We start from the raw sequence: 19745 nt of genomic DNA, 5'->3' as shown, positions 1-19745 counted from the left end.
ATAATTAAACATGTATGATAAAGTTGTGTTCACATTTTCTTTGGGAATCTTAAAATATTTGGTTGCTTTCAGAGAATTCCAGCATTGATTTCCCCACTGTTCAAATGTACTAACTCCATGAATTTCACATGGAATATTTTCACTACAGAAAATATAATCTTTACTTTCCTCTTCTTCATTGACATGTTCTTCTTCTTTGTTCTCCTCCTTCCTGGTGTAATATTTTAAATACACAACACAAACAGTGTGTTCGGTAATTTAATTAAGTGTATGCCAATGTTTAGAAGGAACTGAGAATCCGGTAGCTCTCTCACTGAGCTATATAGGGAAATTCTAAAACAGCAATTGTTTCTAAGGATTTAAATACTTAATTACCCTAACAGATTGGTCTATATTATGACAGGTGAAATGTGATATAAGCACCGTTTAATGAGTATTGGGGAAAGTAGATTAGACTTCCTCTTCCTCTGACTTAGATTAATGTTCATGATCTAGGTTCATTTACATACACCTTTTATTCTAATGTACCATATGCCTTAATCGATGCTGCATCACTTGTTACCATTTTTAAAAATGTATTTTTAATTTTCAATCAAAGGATAAAAGCCTGACCATGTTGACAGTGTATTGCCTTGGCTTGGGCTACATTGCTAGGAGCTTACGCACACCTTTTGAAGGTCTTGCTTGAGTGTTTTCACTGACTTATTTTCTTGTTTTTTTATATACCACCTCTTCTGAAAAATATTTTACTTCTTTGAGGAGTAGTTATTTATATGATGCTAAAAGGCTGAGAGAAAGGATAAATTAATTTATTTTGTACCTTAACTTTATACTTACAGTGCCATTTTTCTTTCTGGAAGTTAAAGAAATTTTGTGATGGGGTGGGGACTGTCTTGGGACAGCACCTGAAGGTCATGGAGCGAGAGCAGTTAAGATATCTGTGCTGATCATAATTTCTTCTAAGGAGTTTCAGCTCCCCTGTGGACCCTGGGAATTTAAAGCAGGAAAAAACATTAAGAAGGAAAAAAAGCTGTCTTTTGTCGCTTTAACAGGAATATCCTATAGATTAACTCAGTTGTCAAGAAGATTTTGGCAGATCTTTTCCTTGTATTAAAAGGACTGTCATAGTTTAAACAACAAGCTGCTAATCCATATGGACTACAAGATCCAATGTGTTCTTAAAGCCCCACCAATTCTGATTTCTGCAGTCATCATAAAGAGAAGAGCCTGGTGCTATCATTTCTTCTGAGATTAGAATATGTAGGAGTAGAAAGGCTTGTGAGTTTCCCCTGTTCTGGCTCACTGAAACCCATTCTCCAAAGCAGTCAAAGCCCTGGGATAACTTACATGAGAAGGAGAACATTTGGCCAGCGGAATGGCAGATTTGTAATGACCACATGAACCCCTCACTCAGTGGTCAAGCAATGTCCTGAGCCAAGCCTAACTCAGCAAAATAGCCTCAAAGATTTTATAAGCTGTAAACTGAACAAGGAAGTTAAAATTTCTCTAACTTCTGGCTGGCCCGTGGCCAAGTGGTTAACTTCGTGTGCTCCGCTTCGGAGGCCCAGGGTTTCACTGGTTTGGATCCTGGGTGCGGACATGGCACCATTCATCAGGCCACACTGAGGTGTCATCCCACATGTCACAACCAGAAGGACCCACAACTAAAAAATATACAACTATGTACCAGGGGACTTTGGGAGAAAAAAGAAAAGTAAAATCTTTAAAAAAAAAATTTCTCTAACTTCCAAAAGAGAAAGTGGCACTGTAAGTATAAAATTAAGATATGAAATAAATAAATTTATTCTTTCTCTTTGCCCTTTAGCATCATACAAATAAGGACACCTAAAAGAAGTGAAATATTTTTCCCCAGAGGTGGAATATAAATAAACAAAAATATAACCCCCACCACAATCATTCTAAAACCATTCAGCCCTTCAAAAAGGGTGGGGAGGGCCAGCCCGGTGGCGCAGAGGTTAAGTTTGCACGTTCTGCTTCTCGGCAGCCTGGGGTTCGCTGGTTCGGATCCCGGGTGTGGACGATGGCACCACTTTGCATGCCATGCTGTAGTAGGCGTCCCACATATAAAGTAGAGGAAGATGGGCATGGATGTTAGCTCAGGGCCAGTCTTTCTCAGCAAAAAGAGGAGGATTTGCAGTAGTTAGCTCAGGGAAAATCTTCCTCAAAAAAAAAAAAAATGGTGGGGAGGGCCAGCCCGATGGCATAGTGGTTAAGTTCACGTGCTCCGCTTCCTTGGCCAAGTACTTGTAGATTCGGATCCTGGATGCAGACCTATACACCACTCATCAAGCCATGCTGTGGTGGCATCCCACATACAAAATAGAGGAAGATTGTCACAGATGTGAGCTCAGGAACAATCTTCCTCAAGCAAGATTGGCAACAGATGTTAGCTCAGGGCTAATCTTCCTCACCAAAAAAAAAAAAAAAAAAGTGTGTATGGGTTTCTAGTGATGTAGGCCAAGCAAAGGCAAATAATTGTCAATGCTATCAGTCCTTCATAACGATTGAAAATTTTAAAGACATTTTTAAAGTGGTAACAAATAATCCCAATTCCAACTCCCTCCCCAAATAATATGCATGCAAATGACCAGGAGAGGGAATCAGAAGGAACACTTCCTGGAAAACACAGCTTGCTGACTGGCATTGACCCCATGCCCTGAGAGCTCCCTCATCTTATTCCTTCTTTGTGAGCTCTTCTCACATTCATGATCTTTAATGTGTGTCCATAAAATCTGAAGTAGCTGAATTTCACTAATTTCTGTCACCCCATGTCGAACTTTAAAAATCTTAAGTGCATATACCAGAGAGAGAGAAAAGTACACCTTCTCTAACTTTCTCACTTAAGATGCAGTAGAGATTGTGAAAAACCTGATTCAAGCTGTCGAGAATGAAAGGAAGCCATAAAGAAAAGCCAGCATACAAATGGTGACCGTTCATAGCAGTTCTTGCCTCAGAACCAGCCCTGAGCGGTAAGAGAATAGAACAATCAAGTCACTGTATGATGTACACATAGTCCCTATGATTAACAATAGTGTTCCTTAGTATGACTACACAGTATCTCTAACCCAAACTTGAAACTGGAGCATTCAAAATTTTGCCCCAGTGTTTTTAAAACAGTCACAATTCTACAATAAAACCTTCATAAATGTAGATAATGTGTAAAATTCATTTAGCACAGTGCCTGGCTCATTCAACAGATGTTAGCTTCAAAGTCAGATTGAGGGACGAAAAGTACCTCTGAGTGGAACTCCTCTCACTACCACTGGATAATTCTAATTAGCATATAAGTTGTTTAAAATAAAAATAATCATTGCTTGGAAAAATATTTATTTTCTTCAATTAGATGGAAAAATATTTCCCAGGGTTTTGTCTATGTCTCTGTTAGTAATTGAGCAAAAGCAAACCTTGACTCAAGGATGTAATTTAGAGAACACTGGTCAGGAACTAAGGAGACCCGGGTGCCCGGCCCTATTCTGCTCCCAACACAATGAGTGCAGCTGTGGTAGAATGGGGTTGTCCACAGGCATGTCCTGTGGCCCAGCTCTGCCCATCCCTGGGGGTGGCTGCTTCCAGAGAGCTGAGAAGGGGACACACATTCCTGCCTCCATGATCCTAGTTGTGAAATACATTGCAACACCGCCTTCTTCTCCATGCTTCTCTATCCCGAAGCCGAATAAACTGACTTCGCAGCAAGCAGATTAACAGCAACTCGCCAACCGCCTCCCTTCCCAGACACACACACACTCAGAAATGTACCCCCAGACTCCATGATCTAATAAAGTTGCTTTTAGCTTTAAAATTCTATCAGAAGTATCATCCTCGTTGTTTTAATCATTGTAACTCTCATAATTGTCCTTATTTTAACCAAAGAAAAGACAAGTAAGCCTCCAGAATATCATGGCTTCCGGATGCCAGTTGAATCCTCCAACACTGGAGTTTGAGCTCTTCTCCAGCTTTACTGAAGTTATTTGAGTTAATACTCAATGGTAACTTCTGTGCTGCCCGTCATGTTAGTACAACAAAAACAGAACAAGTTTACTCTGACCACGAATTTTCTAAGTGGATAGCATTTAGAGAAAAACAGAAGAGGACATTAAAAGAAACACTGGGAAAATGAAACCTAAATGCTTCATTTCGGTATTTATTTGTGCCATGTAAAAGTAATTTTTAAAGGGGATAAGAAGTGTAAAATGTTATTAACACAGAATGCCTTTGCAACAAGGCAAAGCAGGCTACCACAGCTGGAGAGACATTGCATTCAGAAGTTGTTTTCTCCCAGCCCTTGTGGGTGTTCAGAGATCACAGAGCTGGGGCATCTTCAGTGTCAAAGAGTTTATATTAATTCTCACTTCTTTGCTTGACCCGGACCTTTGGAAAGATAACCTAAAATTGCTTCCATAATGGCATATTGATTTTTTAAAGGCTATGGTAGCTAACTTTTAAATTGAGTATTATCCCTTATATATTAAAAATAAAATATCTCAGTTTTCAGAAAGCCCTATTTGAATCTTTAAATATAAATGCAATTCCCTTTTTAACTATACTCATGCCTCCCATCAAAATCATTTAACACCAGAAATTATTTTCTGAAGCAGAAGCACAACACATATTTCAACTCCCACGTAATAACACTGGAAAATTTGGTAACATCTGCATATTTTCTTTACTAATTGCAGTGTTAGTCTGAAGTTAATTATATGAAACTGATTTTTTTCTCCTAAGTGCAACTTTTATATATCACATTTAGTTTAATTGGTACTTTGAATAATAAATTGTTTTTCAGCTAGAGCATATTGTTTGATATTGCTAATGAAATGATTTTAATGTTCAGCTTAGCTATTAGGAGGAATCTTGTCTTATATTTTTAAATATAATTCTCCATTGTAGCAGACTAATTAACCTGATAACTACTTTCCTTTTTTTAAGTCTTCAGTATAACATTATATAAAAACACTACAAGTTGCAGGAGATGGGGTTTTTACAATTCAGCTACATGTAAATCCTTCAATTACAGCAAATTTTTGTGCTAGTTTTGTTTAATAACGTTTCTGCATTCACCATTCTTGAGCACCAAGCACAGTACCACACATTTAGTGGTCCATCAGTAAATAGCATTTGCCACTATTAATAAGAATGCCAGTATGATCTTCAGATCACGTATAAGCCCTGCAATGTTAGATGGAAAGGCAAAGTAACAGAAAGTCTACATCTCTAATAGCATGGAGCTGATATCATTTATATTGATTCAATTCAACAAATATTTATTAAATCTTATCTATGTGTGCTCAGTACTGTTGCTATCATCTATGTGGACAAAGGCAGAAAAAAATAATTGAAAGACTCAATTCCTGCCTGAAGGAGGTCATAACTAGTTGGGGCCATGGAGCCCATGAACAATTTTCTCGCAGTTATATATTGTGTGGCATTATTCTGTGCATTGTGCAGTATAGATAGTTAAAAACCATAAAAGATTAGATGGAGGAAAATTCAATGTAAGTTAGAACCACTTCAGGTGGCCTTCTGATGGGGGTAGGACCTGAATTGGACATTGAAAAGTTGGTTAAGACTTGGATGTGTGAGTGAGAGGAGATTTCTTGTGTGAACAACGGCACGAACAAAGACTCAGAAGGAAGAAGAATCTTTGGAGCATTCAGAGGACAGCGAGTCTTCCTGGGTCAGCTCAGAGTTTGTTCTGGAAAGTGTTGGGAGACGATGTTGGATATATAACGTGAAGTCATAGGGAGCTAGGAATGCCAGGGCCAAGCATTTATAAAATAATAGTGAGCCGCTGAAGATTTCTGAATGAAGATGCATGCAATACCTCTCAAAAGGCTGAGTTTAGCATCAGAGGCTAGACAAGAAGTCAGAGTCTAGGAAATATACAAGTACGAAAGAATAAGGCCAAGCAATGTGGACAGGTAACATGAAGCCTGGACAGCAAGAAAGTCTTGAAAATGAGGTCATGTTGCTCTGGCAGGAACACCATCTAGTCTTCATTTTGGGACAGGAATTATTTCCAGAGTCCTAAGTAAGTATGAATGAATCTTCTAAAGGAAATTTGAATTAGTCAGCCCAAATGGACTGGCAGAGATTTGGACAAATCCTGACATGATCAAAGTCGAGTTTCATAAAAATCAACCTGTCCCTGTTACGAAGAATGGATTAACACAGGGTGAAACCAGGTTTAGATGGAGCAATTGGAAAATAATTGTAACAAATAAGGAGTGAACTGATAAGGGCTTAGGCAAGGATTGTAACTGTGAGCATTGAGAGGAATGATACATATGAAAAATAATTCAAAGGAGAAATGTGTCAATGAAAGGTGGCTCTGAGATTTCAAACCTGGGTAAAGAGGCAATAGTAGTGCCATGGACAAGAAGTATGTACAAGAGTTAGGAAAGAAAGTTATGCATGAAGACCTTGGCATTTCCTGATTTGCTTTCTTGATCCAGTAGAGCTTGGCTGGAAAGAACATTCACAGCACAAAGCCAGTAGCCAACATGCTGAATAATTGGGACCTCTGCTAAATCTCATGGAGAACTTTGAGGGAGGTTTATTTTTTTCTTTGGCTTCTGACCACATCAGGGTTTTAAAGTAACTCTTGACAGGTACGTTTACTGAAGGGATGTTCTATAATTAGGGCACCACCTATTGTTTAAATACCAGTAGAAATGTGCTGAAACTTTAGCAGGTAAAACATCTCGGCATATGCAAATGGAAATCAGTGTTTCTGTATATAAGTAGGTTACCTGTAGGTAATGCATTTGATGAAATGTTTTCTCCAAATTAGAGCTTTCTTCTTCTTAATTAGATATTATCTTCCAGTGAAATCATGTTCCTAAAACAGATTAAAATGGATTGTAACAGTTATTGGTCAGAATGAGTTAAATAGCAATGTTCAGTTTGAGAAAAAGTCAAATGAGATGTTTATTAATAAGAACCATTTATTTAACATCTACTGTGTTTTTATTTACTTATTTATTTGTTTGTTTGTTTAGCCACCATTTACTATGTCAGAAACTAAGGAAAGTGCTTTATATCCATTATTTTATTTCATTAGCAAATAATTCCATGAAATACGTACTTTTATCGTCTTCATTTTCCAGATAAGGAAACTGTGGTCAGAGAGTTTAAATTGCCTCAGATTATGCAAAGTTAGTTAGGGATGGACCCGGGAATTAGTCCCAGATTGGGAATAATCCGGTCTAGTGTGATTTTGAAGTCCTAATCCTCAACTGCCACACTGTGCTTGTCTCTTCTGGTTTGAGCCACAAACGTGGTGATCGTGACTTTTACTAAGCCTTCAGCACACTGCCCATGAAAGATGTGATGTCTGTCATGTGTGAAGCAATAATGGTTCATCTATACAATATGCCGCTGGATGTTTAGCAACCTATTTTCTCACATTTCTGACAATGGATATCTTTATGTATTGAACCAGAATTTAAATTTCTATAAGCTGCATATAAACATTGCAAGCCTTTGTTGCCTTGATGACTTTATTGTGACCCAGATGCTCTATGAACATCTTAAGCTGAGGTTAAGGATGTGGAAAATTATTTTACAGTTGTTTTAGGGAAAAGCTAGATATTAGCCCAAAAAAATCTGAGATCCCAAATACTCTTTAAAAAAATAATAAAACAGAAAAACCAAGTATACCTTTGAAAAGTCTTCTGTATACGGAATAAAGTTTAAAAATAAATATATGGTTTATATATTCATATATGAATGACATTTCATATGCATCTATTTCTAATTAAACTTATGTTTCTATAATATGTACAAAACGCCTTCTAAAGAACTTAAATTTTACTTTTTTCTTCACCTGTAAAACTAAGGGAAAATTGTTTTCTTTGTTCTTCTCGCAGCTGAATTTGCATTCCTCCTGTGGGGTGTTTATCTCTGCTATGCAGTGCGGACAGTTCCATCAGCATTTCACGAGCCTCGCTATATGGCTGTTGCAGTCCACAATGAGCTCATTATCTCTGCTATATTCCATACAATTAGGCAAGTGATCTGTACAGCTAGTAAATCACTGTTTTATTTTTCTGATGTGTTGCAGTTTAATTTAAATAGCAAAATTGGATAAGACGCGTAATGGGAAGATTTAGACGGGATAGTGTTTTATAAGTTGACTAATTTCTTTGTCACAGAAATGGTGAAATGACTATAGCTCTTTTTTAAAGACTCTGCCGTTCTTAGTTCTGTCTGCTGTGCTGTTTATTGACTCCATTTATTCTGAAGGTTAACTCAATGTTATTGTATTATGTTAAACCACTTATGGAAATGTCACTGTAATGCTTTTTTTCTGAAGATATAAAGCAATACATGCCTATATTATAAAGTAGATATAGATAAATTGTCTATGTTTTCATTCATGTTTAATGTTCTGGTTTATAATTTCAAAATCTTAATTCTTAAATAGACAACTTATGTGTATGAATTCTGCTGAATTCAAATCAAAAAATCACTCCAAGCTGATGACTGGATTTTTGTGTGCAGTGGGGTTTTGTCATCATCACGTTTTAGCAATGACTTTCTGTGGTAAGAAAGTATAGCCTGGCCCTCTATTTTTTGATACTGCATGTGTCTCTATAGTCCATGAGCCCAAAGGAGGAAGAAAGTGGCTTGTGATAAGTGAACAAAATGAAATATGTATGACTTATCTTCCAAGAATTTTCACCTGATTCGTATTTGAAGATGAAATGAAAATGTCCTCAGTGAGAACAAAAAAAGTAATCCCATAATTTGAAAAGCAACAAAAAGATGTTATTCAATTGCTCGATATATATTAAAAGTTAGGACACACTACGGATGTAATTAGAATTTTGAGTATTTATCTTTGCCCTCAGTGGAAAGATAGAGATTAATAATAGTGGGAGTTGGGGTGGGAGGTATTTTGCAGGATATTTATCATCTCTCACTTTAGTCAATAGTCATAAAATGATATCTTTCACTTTTAGGAATAAATGATGCCAGAGAGCAGTTGGCCCTTAGTATACTTTTTAAACTTTTAAGTAAGGAAAAGAGATATTTATCATCTGACAACCCTGGAAACTCCATCAAGGGGCCAGGAATCAAGGAAATTTGCCTCCTTGCTTTGTCTTGTTCCATCTCAAGAGAGAGAGGAGAGAGAAAGGGAGTAGAAAAGGGGGTAAAAATGAAGAGTGAAATATGAAATTATAGATAAGCAAAGAGAAGAATAGTTTCTCAATTCTACTCAGACTAGAGGGCAAGGATCTGAGCGGGGGTGACATCAGTCCAAAATATGGTGAGCACCAGAGAGCCCTTTGTTGTGGGGCCAGAGCTCCATAGCCTTTCCATCTCTCCACAACCATCTCCCAAGAAAAACTGCTTTTTTGTTGTTTGTTTCCAGAATATTTAACACCTAGGTTTCAAGATCTAACAAACATGCATCTCCAGAACCAGTGATAAGTTAAATGGTATATTAACAAAGTGTCTAAAGCGTTGTAAGCATCTAAGCAGGCTTATTATGGATGAGTTTAAATGTCTTCTGTTGTCAGAATGTGGCTATGTTGGGTTTCCCACTTTGCCCTACAATTAGCTGCTCGATTTCTTAGAACCAAATTAATTGCCCAAGAAATTAAATCTGTTCAAAGCACTTGCCTAAATTGATCTATATTCTTTTCTATGTTAAAATTTGCTCTGTTCAATTTTCATCATTAACTGTTTTCCCAATGGATTTTAAACTCTCAACCAGCCCAAGTCCTTTCAGAAGTAGGTGAGGTAAATTATTTTTTAATGAACTTTTAAAAAAATTCTTAATAATAAGGCAGTAGATGGTCATTACAGACAAACCATAAAATGATGAAGAAAAAAATAAACTCCCTAATTCAACCACCCAAAGATAAACACTATTAACATATCAGTATGTCACTTTTAGATATTTTTATATCCGTGTGTATATTTATGATACATTGCATTTGATAGCTCCCTTTTAGGAATGCCACAACACACACTAGCATACCGAGAATCCTGCTGTAAGGAAACCTACTTAACTTTGTTTAACCAGCATTTTCCAAACATAGTTGACCATGGAATGCCCCCCAACCCTCAACTGACATTTGATGACAGCAGCCACACCTCAGAAAATACTGGTTTAATACTGGGCCAAGGAGATACGAAACATATGTTAGATACTCGTTGAAAACAGCTTTCTTACTTTGCTTAAGTCTTTCCTACAGAGTCCTAAACAACCTATCAGCCCAGCCAGAAGAATCATATAAACTATGAGCTGGGCTCATGGAGACACGAGCTCTCACTGAATTGTTCATGTTGAACCCAGTAGATTTGGTGTTGAGCAGACGTACCATCCTCACAAGATCAGTTTTCTTCCAGGCAACTGTGTGGACCCCTATCAGTTTTGAACAGGGAGGACTTCCAATAGTAGAAGAGTGACCAGCCTTGGTAGGCTTCGTTATTTTTTTAAGCAAACCTAAACAAACTTGAATGGGAAGCCCTACATTTTAGGTTCCAAATTTGACTTACCTTCCTACATAGACCAGACTCAATTAGATTGTGGCATATGGACTTCAAAGATTCAGTATATGTTAGCTACCCTCTGAGATATTTAATTTGCATGGCCATAAAGGACCAAAGATGGAATTATAGTTTAATGCATTAAATCTACAGATTTACTGGGGATTAGTGGGGAGCAAGTAATAGGCAGTAAACATTGTCAAGTATGCACAATTTCTTATTTACACATGGATTCAATTCATATATGCTTGATTCCAATATTGATAAAGTCCAAGAATAAGAAGCAATGACATCATTAAATCAGCTGGATCTGTCTTGGTAATTTTTTCCTGGAATGAAATAATATTAAATAAGTCTTCCAACATCAGCAAAGATAGTCTCTATCAATCAGGCGTGTATACTCTTTCTTATCTGCTTAAAATATGAAATATAAAATTATATATACGTAAAAAATTGACTACACATTATATACAGATTTACCTTCATTCTTACCAAATTGTCAGATTGAACAAAAATAAATTAAAAGAATTAAGTCTAGAAGGGTAAATAATGTAGAAGGCATTTGCCCAGTCTTTTCTAATCCTTTACTTATTTTTACTACTAAACATAAAGCAACCCTTTGGGAACATGCAAGACTTTTTAAAAGTTTGCTTTTATTCTTAACCTCTGTTTTCAAATATTTCTATGCTCCTCACTTTGAGACCTTTTTTTTTAAGTTGGAATACTCTTTTTTAAAAAATGAAGCTTTAAAACGCCTGCAAAATCCAATTTTTCTTAAGATATTTCTAGTGAGAACTGCAAACTAAAAAAACCTGGTAGTAATCAAAAGCTGATTAATTTAAGGGTAATTGATGTCAGTATACTTCAAAATTATTTTCTGGAAGATTTACCAATTTAATTTAAAATATGTGTAACCGTTCTTCCAGATGTTGTCAGGCTAGTTTAAAGTTCATTGTACCGGTGCTTGAGGTAGGAATTCCCGGTACCTGAGGATGCTTTTAGACTGGAAATCCATCTCCTTTGATGTAACTGTCTGCTCCGGTGCTGGCATGGCCCAGCAGACTGAGGTTGTATTATCTGCTCAGGGCATGTCTTATATTGCTTCTGTGCCTCAATACTATGCCTCAGTCACTGTACCTTGTGACTGAGTATGACGATCCTATTTCAGTGCTTAAAAAATATCTCACCTGACCCAGCACAGCCTATGTCAAAAGTATCTCATCCCTAAACAAAATGAATATTCAGTCATATTCAAGGCGAATATAAGACCACTTTTCTCACAAAGGAGTTAGAGAAGATGGTAATCCAGAAAATCCTTTTTAGCTATATGTGAAATATCATGAGCATTCTGCACTTCTATGTATTTTTGTCTTTTTTTTTTTATGTCTCCAGACACAAGGGAAGATATCTCTCCGTTTTGGATACCTCTTGAGCTTCCAGTTTAGCTTGATGTTTTCTTTGGAGGGGGTGGTTGCAGGATGGAGGTGAAAATGAGGAAATTTCCTCTGATGGAAATTTCATTTTAAATATGAATAATTCTAATTTACTTAGTAAATTTGTCATGAATGTGGTATAATACAGATATAAAAATTAGTTCCTTATATTTTTAGATTCATATATATTTGCTGTATGATTTTATCATGAGATTTTCTTAGGATATTAGCTTTTCAAATTTGATGATGTATATCATTGAAACAAAAGGCTAATTCTCTCATTCCAAAAGCAATAAAATTTCATATTTTGTTTTCATGCATAAACAATGGATGGAAAAAAATTAAAAGAAGGATATAATTGCAAGATGACCTTAATAAACGCAACACCTGGTTTCTGCATAAGGACAAGTCCTTAAAACATGAGTTTTAGTTTATGTACCTATTGATTTATGAGAATATTCCAAAATTACCAGTGTAGACATCAGTACTGAATTTTTTCCACCTATGTTTCCTACAGGGCCTTCCTGGAACACAACTTTATAAATTCCATAATAAGATTTTAAATATTACATTTTAAATTATTTTAAAATAATTTGATGCTTTATACCAACTAAATTTTTTATTTTAAAACATGCTTTTTACAAACCATTAGTATATTCATTTTATCCATTACACTGTTTATCATTTAAACCTCTGGATCATTCACAAAGACAGATAATTCCCCACTGTTTTTTTTTTTCTTAATTCTAATTAATATTTTTAAATGAAGACTATTAGAATCAAGAGTGATTTGGATATGTCTTATAATGCAAATTTGCCCAAAACCACCAGTTTGTAACCTACTTGTCTTTGGAATTCACATGTTCATTGCTTTTGCTTTGCAGATGCAACTTACATACAAAATAATAATCTAAGGAAATGTCTAGCACATTGTGTACATGTATACTGTCTCTCTTACTATTGATAATTTAAAATAATATATTATGAAGAGTTCATATCTTATGCATTGAATTAGGGTTATTTAGACCCATATTCTTCTGTGATGAAAATATATGTTATAGAAACAGCAATACAATTTCTTTTTCTTTCTTTCTTCCTTCCTTCCTTCCTTCCTTCCTTTCTTTCTTTCTTTCTTTCATACATTGAGGAAAAGAGTTTCCAGGTATCCTAGTGTTTTGAGTCCAGATCTTGTCAGATTGCTAACTTGGTGAATCCTCATTTCAGATTTGTTCTTGCCTCAAGACTTCAGTCCGACTGGATGCTGATGCTGTATTTTGCACATACTCATCTGACTGTGACAGTCACCATTGGGTTGCTTTTGATTCCAAAGGTATTCCTCTAACATTACTTTTCCTCTTGCAAGACAATTATTTTAAATGCGCGTGGAGTTGTTTCTCCTTTAAAAATATCTGGCAATACAGGCAAAGTGAGGCATGGAGGTTTGCTTGACATGCTAAAATGTTTTTATAGCTCCCTCCTCAGGAAACTAGGTGTCTGTTTTCTTTGGGGATTTATTAAACATCTCACATAATTTTTAGATGCCTTAATTTGTACAAAATCCATCATCTGTTTCAGTCCTTTTCCAAATGTTTTGATATCTAGTTTTGTTTTAATTATTATGAGTTCAAGGGGGCTTTCATTGTAGCCCTAACATCAAGATCATTTTTAAAGAGAATTCTCCTATTCTAAGAATCTTCCTGTTTAGAGTCATAGTCAGGGAAGTACTGTGTTTTAAACATTTAGAGACTTTTTTATGTAAATAGAAATAATTATAATATTATGTATAGAAGAATCTTGCTTAATAAGGATAAATTCTGACAAAGACTTACCTAGCAGCATAATGAATTGGGGACAAATGGGCTAAGACTCCGAATACAGGGAATCTGAACACGTGCTCCACCTCAGACCAGCTGTGCAATATAACATTAGCCAAGACTTCTGATCTCATCAATGACGTGATAGCAATAAGGTGGTGAGAATGAAATAAAATGATATCAGAGGTTTGGGAAAAAACACATAATACAAATTACAGCATTACCATGATTTTCCTCTTAGACACATAGAAAAACAACATATTAGAGCATTATATATCTTTATCAGTGCCACATAATATAACATTAGCACAGCTGGAACAAGAATTGCGATTTCTTATCTTTTACTTCAGGCTTTGCCTCAACTCTCACAATTAACCAAAACATTGGAATTCAACCTGATTGAAAAGGCCAGACAATTGTAAACAGAGTAAAATGCCTGTTTTCTTCCTTAGTTGAATTACACCAAATAACCACAGTTTTATGTATTAATCTGTTACTGCAATTTATCTTAACCATTTTTAGATTCGCATAATATAACACTTTTATTATTTACTCATTCAAGAAATTGTTAGTGAGCTTCAAAGAGAATTGAAAACATATGTTCATACAAAAATTTGTACATGAATGTTCATAGCAGTACTATTCATAATAGCCAAAGAGTGGAAACAACCCAAATGTCCATCAACTGATAAATGTATAAACAAAATGTGGTCTATCCATACAATGGAATATTATTCATCAATAAAAAGGAATGAAGCACTGATATATGCTACAACTTGTACAAACCTTTGAAAACATTATGCCAAGTGAAAGAAGCCAGACACAAAAAGCTCATATATTATGATTCCATTTATGTGAAATGTCCAGAATAGGCAACTCTATTGAGATTTAGGTTAGTGGCTGCCATAAGCTGGGGAAAAGGGGAAGTGGAATGACTGCTTAAGGAGTTCAAGGTTTCTTTTTGGGGTGATGAAAATATTCCGGAATTAGATAGTGGTGATGGTTGCACAACCTTGTGAATATACTAAAAAACACTGAATTGTACAATTTAAAACTGAGAATTTTATATTATGTGAATTATGTCTTCAATTATTGAGGATCTTTTCTAAGCATTGTTTTATATCCTGGAATAAGAGTCATAAACAGATAAAAATCTGTGCTCCCATCGTACTTATATTCCAGAGGAGAGGAGAGAGAATCAGAAAAGATAAAGAAGATAAATATTTAAAATAGTATCTTAGAGATAAGTGCTAAGGAAAAATAATAAAGCAAGAAGTGGACAATATCTGACAAATAACTGTTTCTTAAACTCATGATCGTCTCTAAGACTTCGCTCAAGAAAAATAATTCCATTTTTATACATAACCTCCAGGTGATCTAACTAGTAGCATGTGAGATTGTGGAGGACAGGGACTCTATTTTATTCATCTTTCTGGCCTTAGGTTCATGGCGCATGTGGGAACCATGATCTTAAGTAGAAGAGTGAAGGAAAGATTCGTCAGTTTCTTGGTTTCTCAGCCAGTCCCAATTACAAAACATTCATTGTTACTTAAGTAGAGAATTGCTCTTTCACATGTTATCTCATATTTATGTCCACTTTCCTACCTGAATATTTTAGCAAACGTTCACATGAAAATATCTCGTTATCGTTAGAGGGTGATCTGTTAAGTTTTTTAAAGGACTATTGACCTGGTGACAAACTGGGAGAAGAGAACCCGTGTTCTGTCAGTTTTCATAGGACAATCACTTGCTTTATGTATTGTACAAAATGTGGCTGGATTTTTTTTTATTCTCCCTGCTTTCCGTTGCTTACCCAAATCACTCTTCCTCACTTTTCCAATTGAAGAAGAATAGAGATAGCAAGAGTATGTGAAACTGAAAAATATCAACGATCACATGAAAATAATCAAAATATGTCAAAATATAATGGAGGAACTTGAGAATAATGAGCTTAAGAAAAAAATTCTGTAACTTCAGGGAATCTTCGAATTTTACACTTAGATGCCATCTAGCCCAGAGCTCTTTAGGCTGAGAGGTCACTGTGCTCCAGAGAGTTCCCATGACTTGTTTAAGATCTCACTGTCAACACAGATGAGGCTGGAATTCAGATTCCTGTCCTCTGAGTCTTGAAAGTAGCTTTTTGGAAGCTACGTGTAGTAGGCTGAAAGTCACATTCCTGTGATCAGGACCGATCGTGGCCATAGATGAAAGACAGCCTCCCCTATGTGAGGCCAAATCACAAACATGAGATAGACCCCACTGCTCAAAAAAATATTCCCATCAGCTGCCAGTGGGTCTAAATTGCTACTCTTAGAGAATATTTCTTTGGATTCCTTTACTTATTTTCATTTTCAAAATGCAAATATCATGGAAGAGGAGTAATGTAAGTTAACACTGTAAGCCTGTAGAAAAGACAAGGATGAAAAATGAGTCAAAGAGCAAACCCAGTGTTAATATTGCCTCACTAAGAGCTCCAGCATGTAACGTGGAAAGCAAAACACAAACAGCAGCACATTTTTTGTAGAGTTCAGTGAAGGAATTCATCTAAGCTGAAGAAATGATATTAGATTAGAACCTTTAGAAAATTATTGTTGTGTCTTACAATGAGTTAATGTCTACAGCTCATATTGAATATCTATTACAGTTTTCACATTCAAGCAATAACCCACGGGATGACATTGCTACAGAAGCATATGAAGATGAGCTAGACATGGGCCGATCTGGATCCTACCTGAACAGCAGTATCAATTCAGCCTGGAGTGAACACAGCTTGGATCCAGAGGACATTCGGGTAATAACAATATTTCTTCTTTCCTATTTCAGCTGAGGCCCTTATATATACAGGCAAGCATGTGTGGGTTGGTGTACATATGTGTGCTCACGTGTGTGCATCTGTGTGTTAGAGAGAGAGAGAATGAATGTTTGTGTAAGTATTAAAGACATCAAAAGCAGAGCTAATCTAGTCCTAACACGTATAATCATGGTATAAATTAGAATGCATAAGCCAATCTTGATAGTCTCAGCTGACTTACTGGCAGCCCTAATGATGAACTGGTTATCCATTTTCCTTAATACAGTTTATGACATTTTGCTGATGGAAAGGTGGGATAGGTCTGTGAGCAGAGAGTATGAATTATTTGAAATAATCTGTGACAATATACCAGCAGTTGGAGAAAGAAGATGCTTTTAGTATTTGATGGTCTATTGTCCTCTAAACCTAATCTGACATTGGTGTAATTTTATCAATGGCTGCATGATACTTCAATGTTGTTCCAGGGATGTGGTTTATCAGTAGACGATATGCTGTGTTTTGTGATGGTCCAGGCTCATTCTGGTCCGCACAACTCAGAAGTTCGAAGTGCTTGGAAGCGAGGAAGGACAATGGATGTGTTCATGTCTTAAAGTTCAACCTCTGTGTGAAAAAAAACACAAAGTAATCAGAAAGTGAGAATGAGGAGAAAGCTGATGAGTTAGGAAAAGCTGTAGAACAGTTTCTCTAAAGAGTTCAAGCTTATTGAATTCAGATTACATTTAGTGACATTATCTGGTTGAAACACTAAGTTCCACATCTCTTTGAATTTGCTCTTGTTCTGGCAGGATGAGCTGAAGAAACTCTATGCCCAGTTGGAAATATATAAAAGGAAGAAGATGATCACAAATAACCCCCACCTCCAGAAAAAGCGGTGCTCTAAGAAGGGCTTAGGCCGTTCCATCATGAGGCGTATAACTGAGATCCCAGAGACGGTCAGCAGGCAGTGTTCCAAAGAGGACAAGGATGTCACAGACCACAGCACGGCCAAAAGCACTGCCCTCATCAGGAAGAACCCACAAGAGTCTTCAGGTAACACCGGGAAACCCAAGGAGGAGTCCCTGAAAAACCGAGTCTTCTCGCTAAAGAAATCCCACAGCACATACGATCATGTGAGAGAGCAAACGGAGGAGTCCAATAGCTTACCAACGGGGAGCCAAGAAGACGAGGCTACAGAAAATTCCACACTGGAGTCTCTGTCAGGCAAAAAACTAACACAAAAACTGAAAGAAAACAGTGAGGCTGAGTCCATGGAGTCTGTGCCTTTGGTGTGTAAGTCAGCAAGCGCTCACAATCTCAGCTCGGAGAAAAAGCCTGGGCACCCACGAACCTCCATGTTACAAAAGTCTCTCAGTGTCATAGCAAGTGCCAAGGAGAAGACTCTTGGATTAACTGGGAAAACTCAAACATCAGGCGTGGAAGAACGTGCCAAATCCCAGAAACCTCTGCCAAAAGAGAAAGAGACAAACAGAAAATACTCAAATCCAGATAACACAGAGACTAAAGATTCTGCCCCCCAAAACTCCAATCATTTGGATGAGCCAAGAAAACCTCAGAAATCTGGGATTATGAAGCAACAAAGGGTCAACCCCCCTACTGCCAATTCTGATATGAGCCCAGGTACCACCCAGATGAAGGACAACTTTGACATAGGGGAAGTGTGCCCTTGGGAGATTTATGACCTGACCCCTGGTCCTGTGCCTTCAGAATCAAAAATTCAAAAACACGTATCTATTGCAGCTTCTGAAATGGAGAAAAACCCAATTTTTTCCTTAAAGGAGAAATCTCATCACAAACCTAAGGCAGCTGAACTGTGTCAGCAATCCAATCAGAAGAGCACAGACAAAGCTGAGGTGTGCCCTTGGGAGAGCCAAGGTCAGTCCCTTTTTGAAGATGAGAAGCGTCTGATTTCTAAGACTCAGGTTCCCACAGGGAGAGCTAAAGATGAGAATGGCAGTCAGCATTATGCAGCCAATGTGTGTGCTGGGCAATATGAAGAACTGCCCCCCAAAGTTGTAGCATCAAAAGTAGAGAATGAAAATCTCAACCAAATAGGAGACCAGGAAAAAAAGACATCTTCCTCTGAGGAAAATGTGCCTGGCTCCTATAACTCAAGTAATAACTTCCAGCAACCTTTAATATCGCGAGCTGAGGTGTGTCCTTGGGAGTTTGAGACCCCAGATCAACCAAATGCTGAAAGAGGTGTAGCTTTACCTGCCTTTTCTGCTTTAAGTGCAAATAAGATAGTGGGGCCTCGGAAATAAGAGGTCTGGGATACTTTTAAAGTGTAGCATCCCCAGAAAGGAAAGAAGGACGAATCCCCAAATTTGATATAAGACTGAAGATGTAAGGATCAAAAATTCCCAAGGAGTATTTGTCAGTCAAGGGAAATGTGAAAGGAATGAGCGGAAGAAGACTTAGGAGGAAGAGCAACATCAATGGGAAAGTTACCTTGGCCGAGAAGTCTTTCCCCTGGTAGCACTAGCAAAATCTGTACAGTTCAGCAGGTTTTAGGGGAAGTAGCCCTCAACATCTGCCCCTGATGAATATTTACCCATGGGACTTTGAAGATCCTAAGTAAGGCAAACCAGAAAACACAGAAGAGGTATGAGATTTTGCAAATAAGGTATAAACGTATATGACCACAATTCTAAGTAGCTCACCGAAAAGAACTTACTCTACCTATTTAACCTTGATAGCACTGCTAACTTAATGCATCCCCAAAATACCTTTTATATTAACGATTGCTCTCATTTTCTTATAAATGTATGTTTCAGTACACTGTTGTGTCTCATATCCAAGCATTCCAGATTGTACAATTTTTGCAAATAACTTTGATATTATGTGACACAACACATTTATGCAATCTGCAGCTACTCAATTGTTCTTGCAACTTACAGAATACCTGCTATCTATCACCTTTAGTTGATTCTCGAAGTATAGCAAAGCTTTCTCTGGCTTGGGAAGCCGTAACTCTTATGATAAAAATCTTTTCGTTTTGGCTGTGGTTTATATATTGTGGATTTGGATTTGATTCTATTATTTCACATCATGGTTTGTTATATTGTCTTAATCAGGGTTTTTTACGCAAGTTGAGTTTCTCGTTTTGCACTTCTCCTTAGGACTCAGAGCTTTATTAATAATGGAAATCAAGAGATCCTACTTAGT

General features: G+C 36.8%; 1 protein-coding gene across 1 annotated transcript in view; it reads left to right on the top strand.

Annotated features, from left to right (window-relative positions):
- GPR158 (G protein-coupled receptor 158) overlaps positions 1 to 18841 on the top strand; it is a 357118-nt gene extending 338277 nt beyond the window's left edge. Inside the window, exons 8-11 of the mRNA XM_046678182.1 lie at positions 7890 to 8028; positions 13179 to 13284; positions 16413 to 16559; positions 17366 to 18841. Coding sequence (XP_046534138.1) covers positions 7890 to 8028; positions 13179 to 13284; positions 16413 to 16559; positions 17366 to 18841 — 1868 coding nt within the window. The remainder of the gene's footprint in view (positions 1 to 7889; positions 8029 to 13178; positions 13285 to 16412; positions 16560 to 17365) is intronic.
- Positions 18842 to 19745: the final 904 nt, after the last annotated feature.

Source organism: Equus quagga, chromosome 12 (genome assembly GCF_021613505.1).
Source record: "Equus quagga isolate Etosha38 chromosome 12, UCLA_HA_Equagga_1.0, whole genome shotgun sequence".
NCBI lineage: Eukaryota > Metazoa > Chordata > Mammalia > Perissodactyla > Equidae > Equus > Equus quagga.
This window is presented reverse-complemented; position numbering and strand designations above follow the sequence as displayed.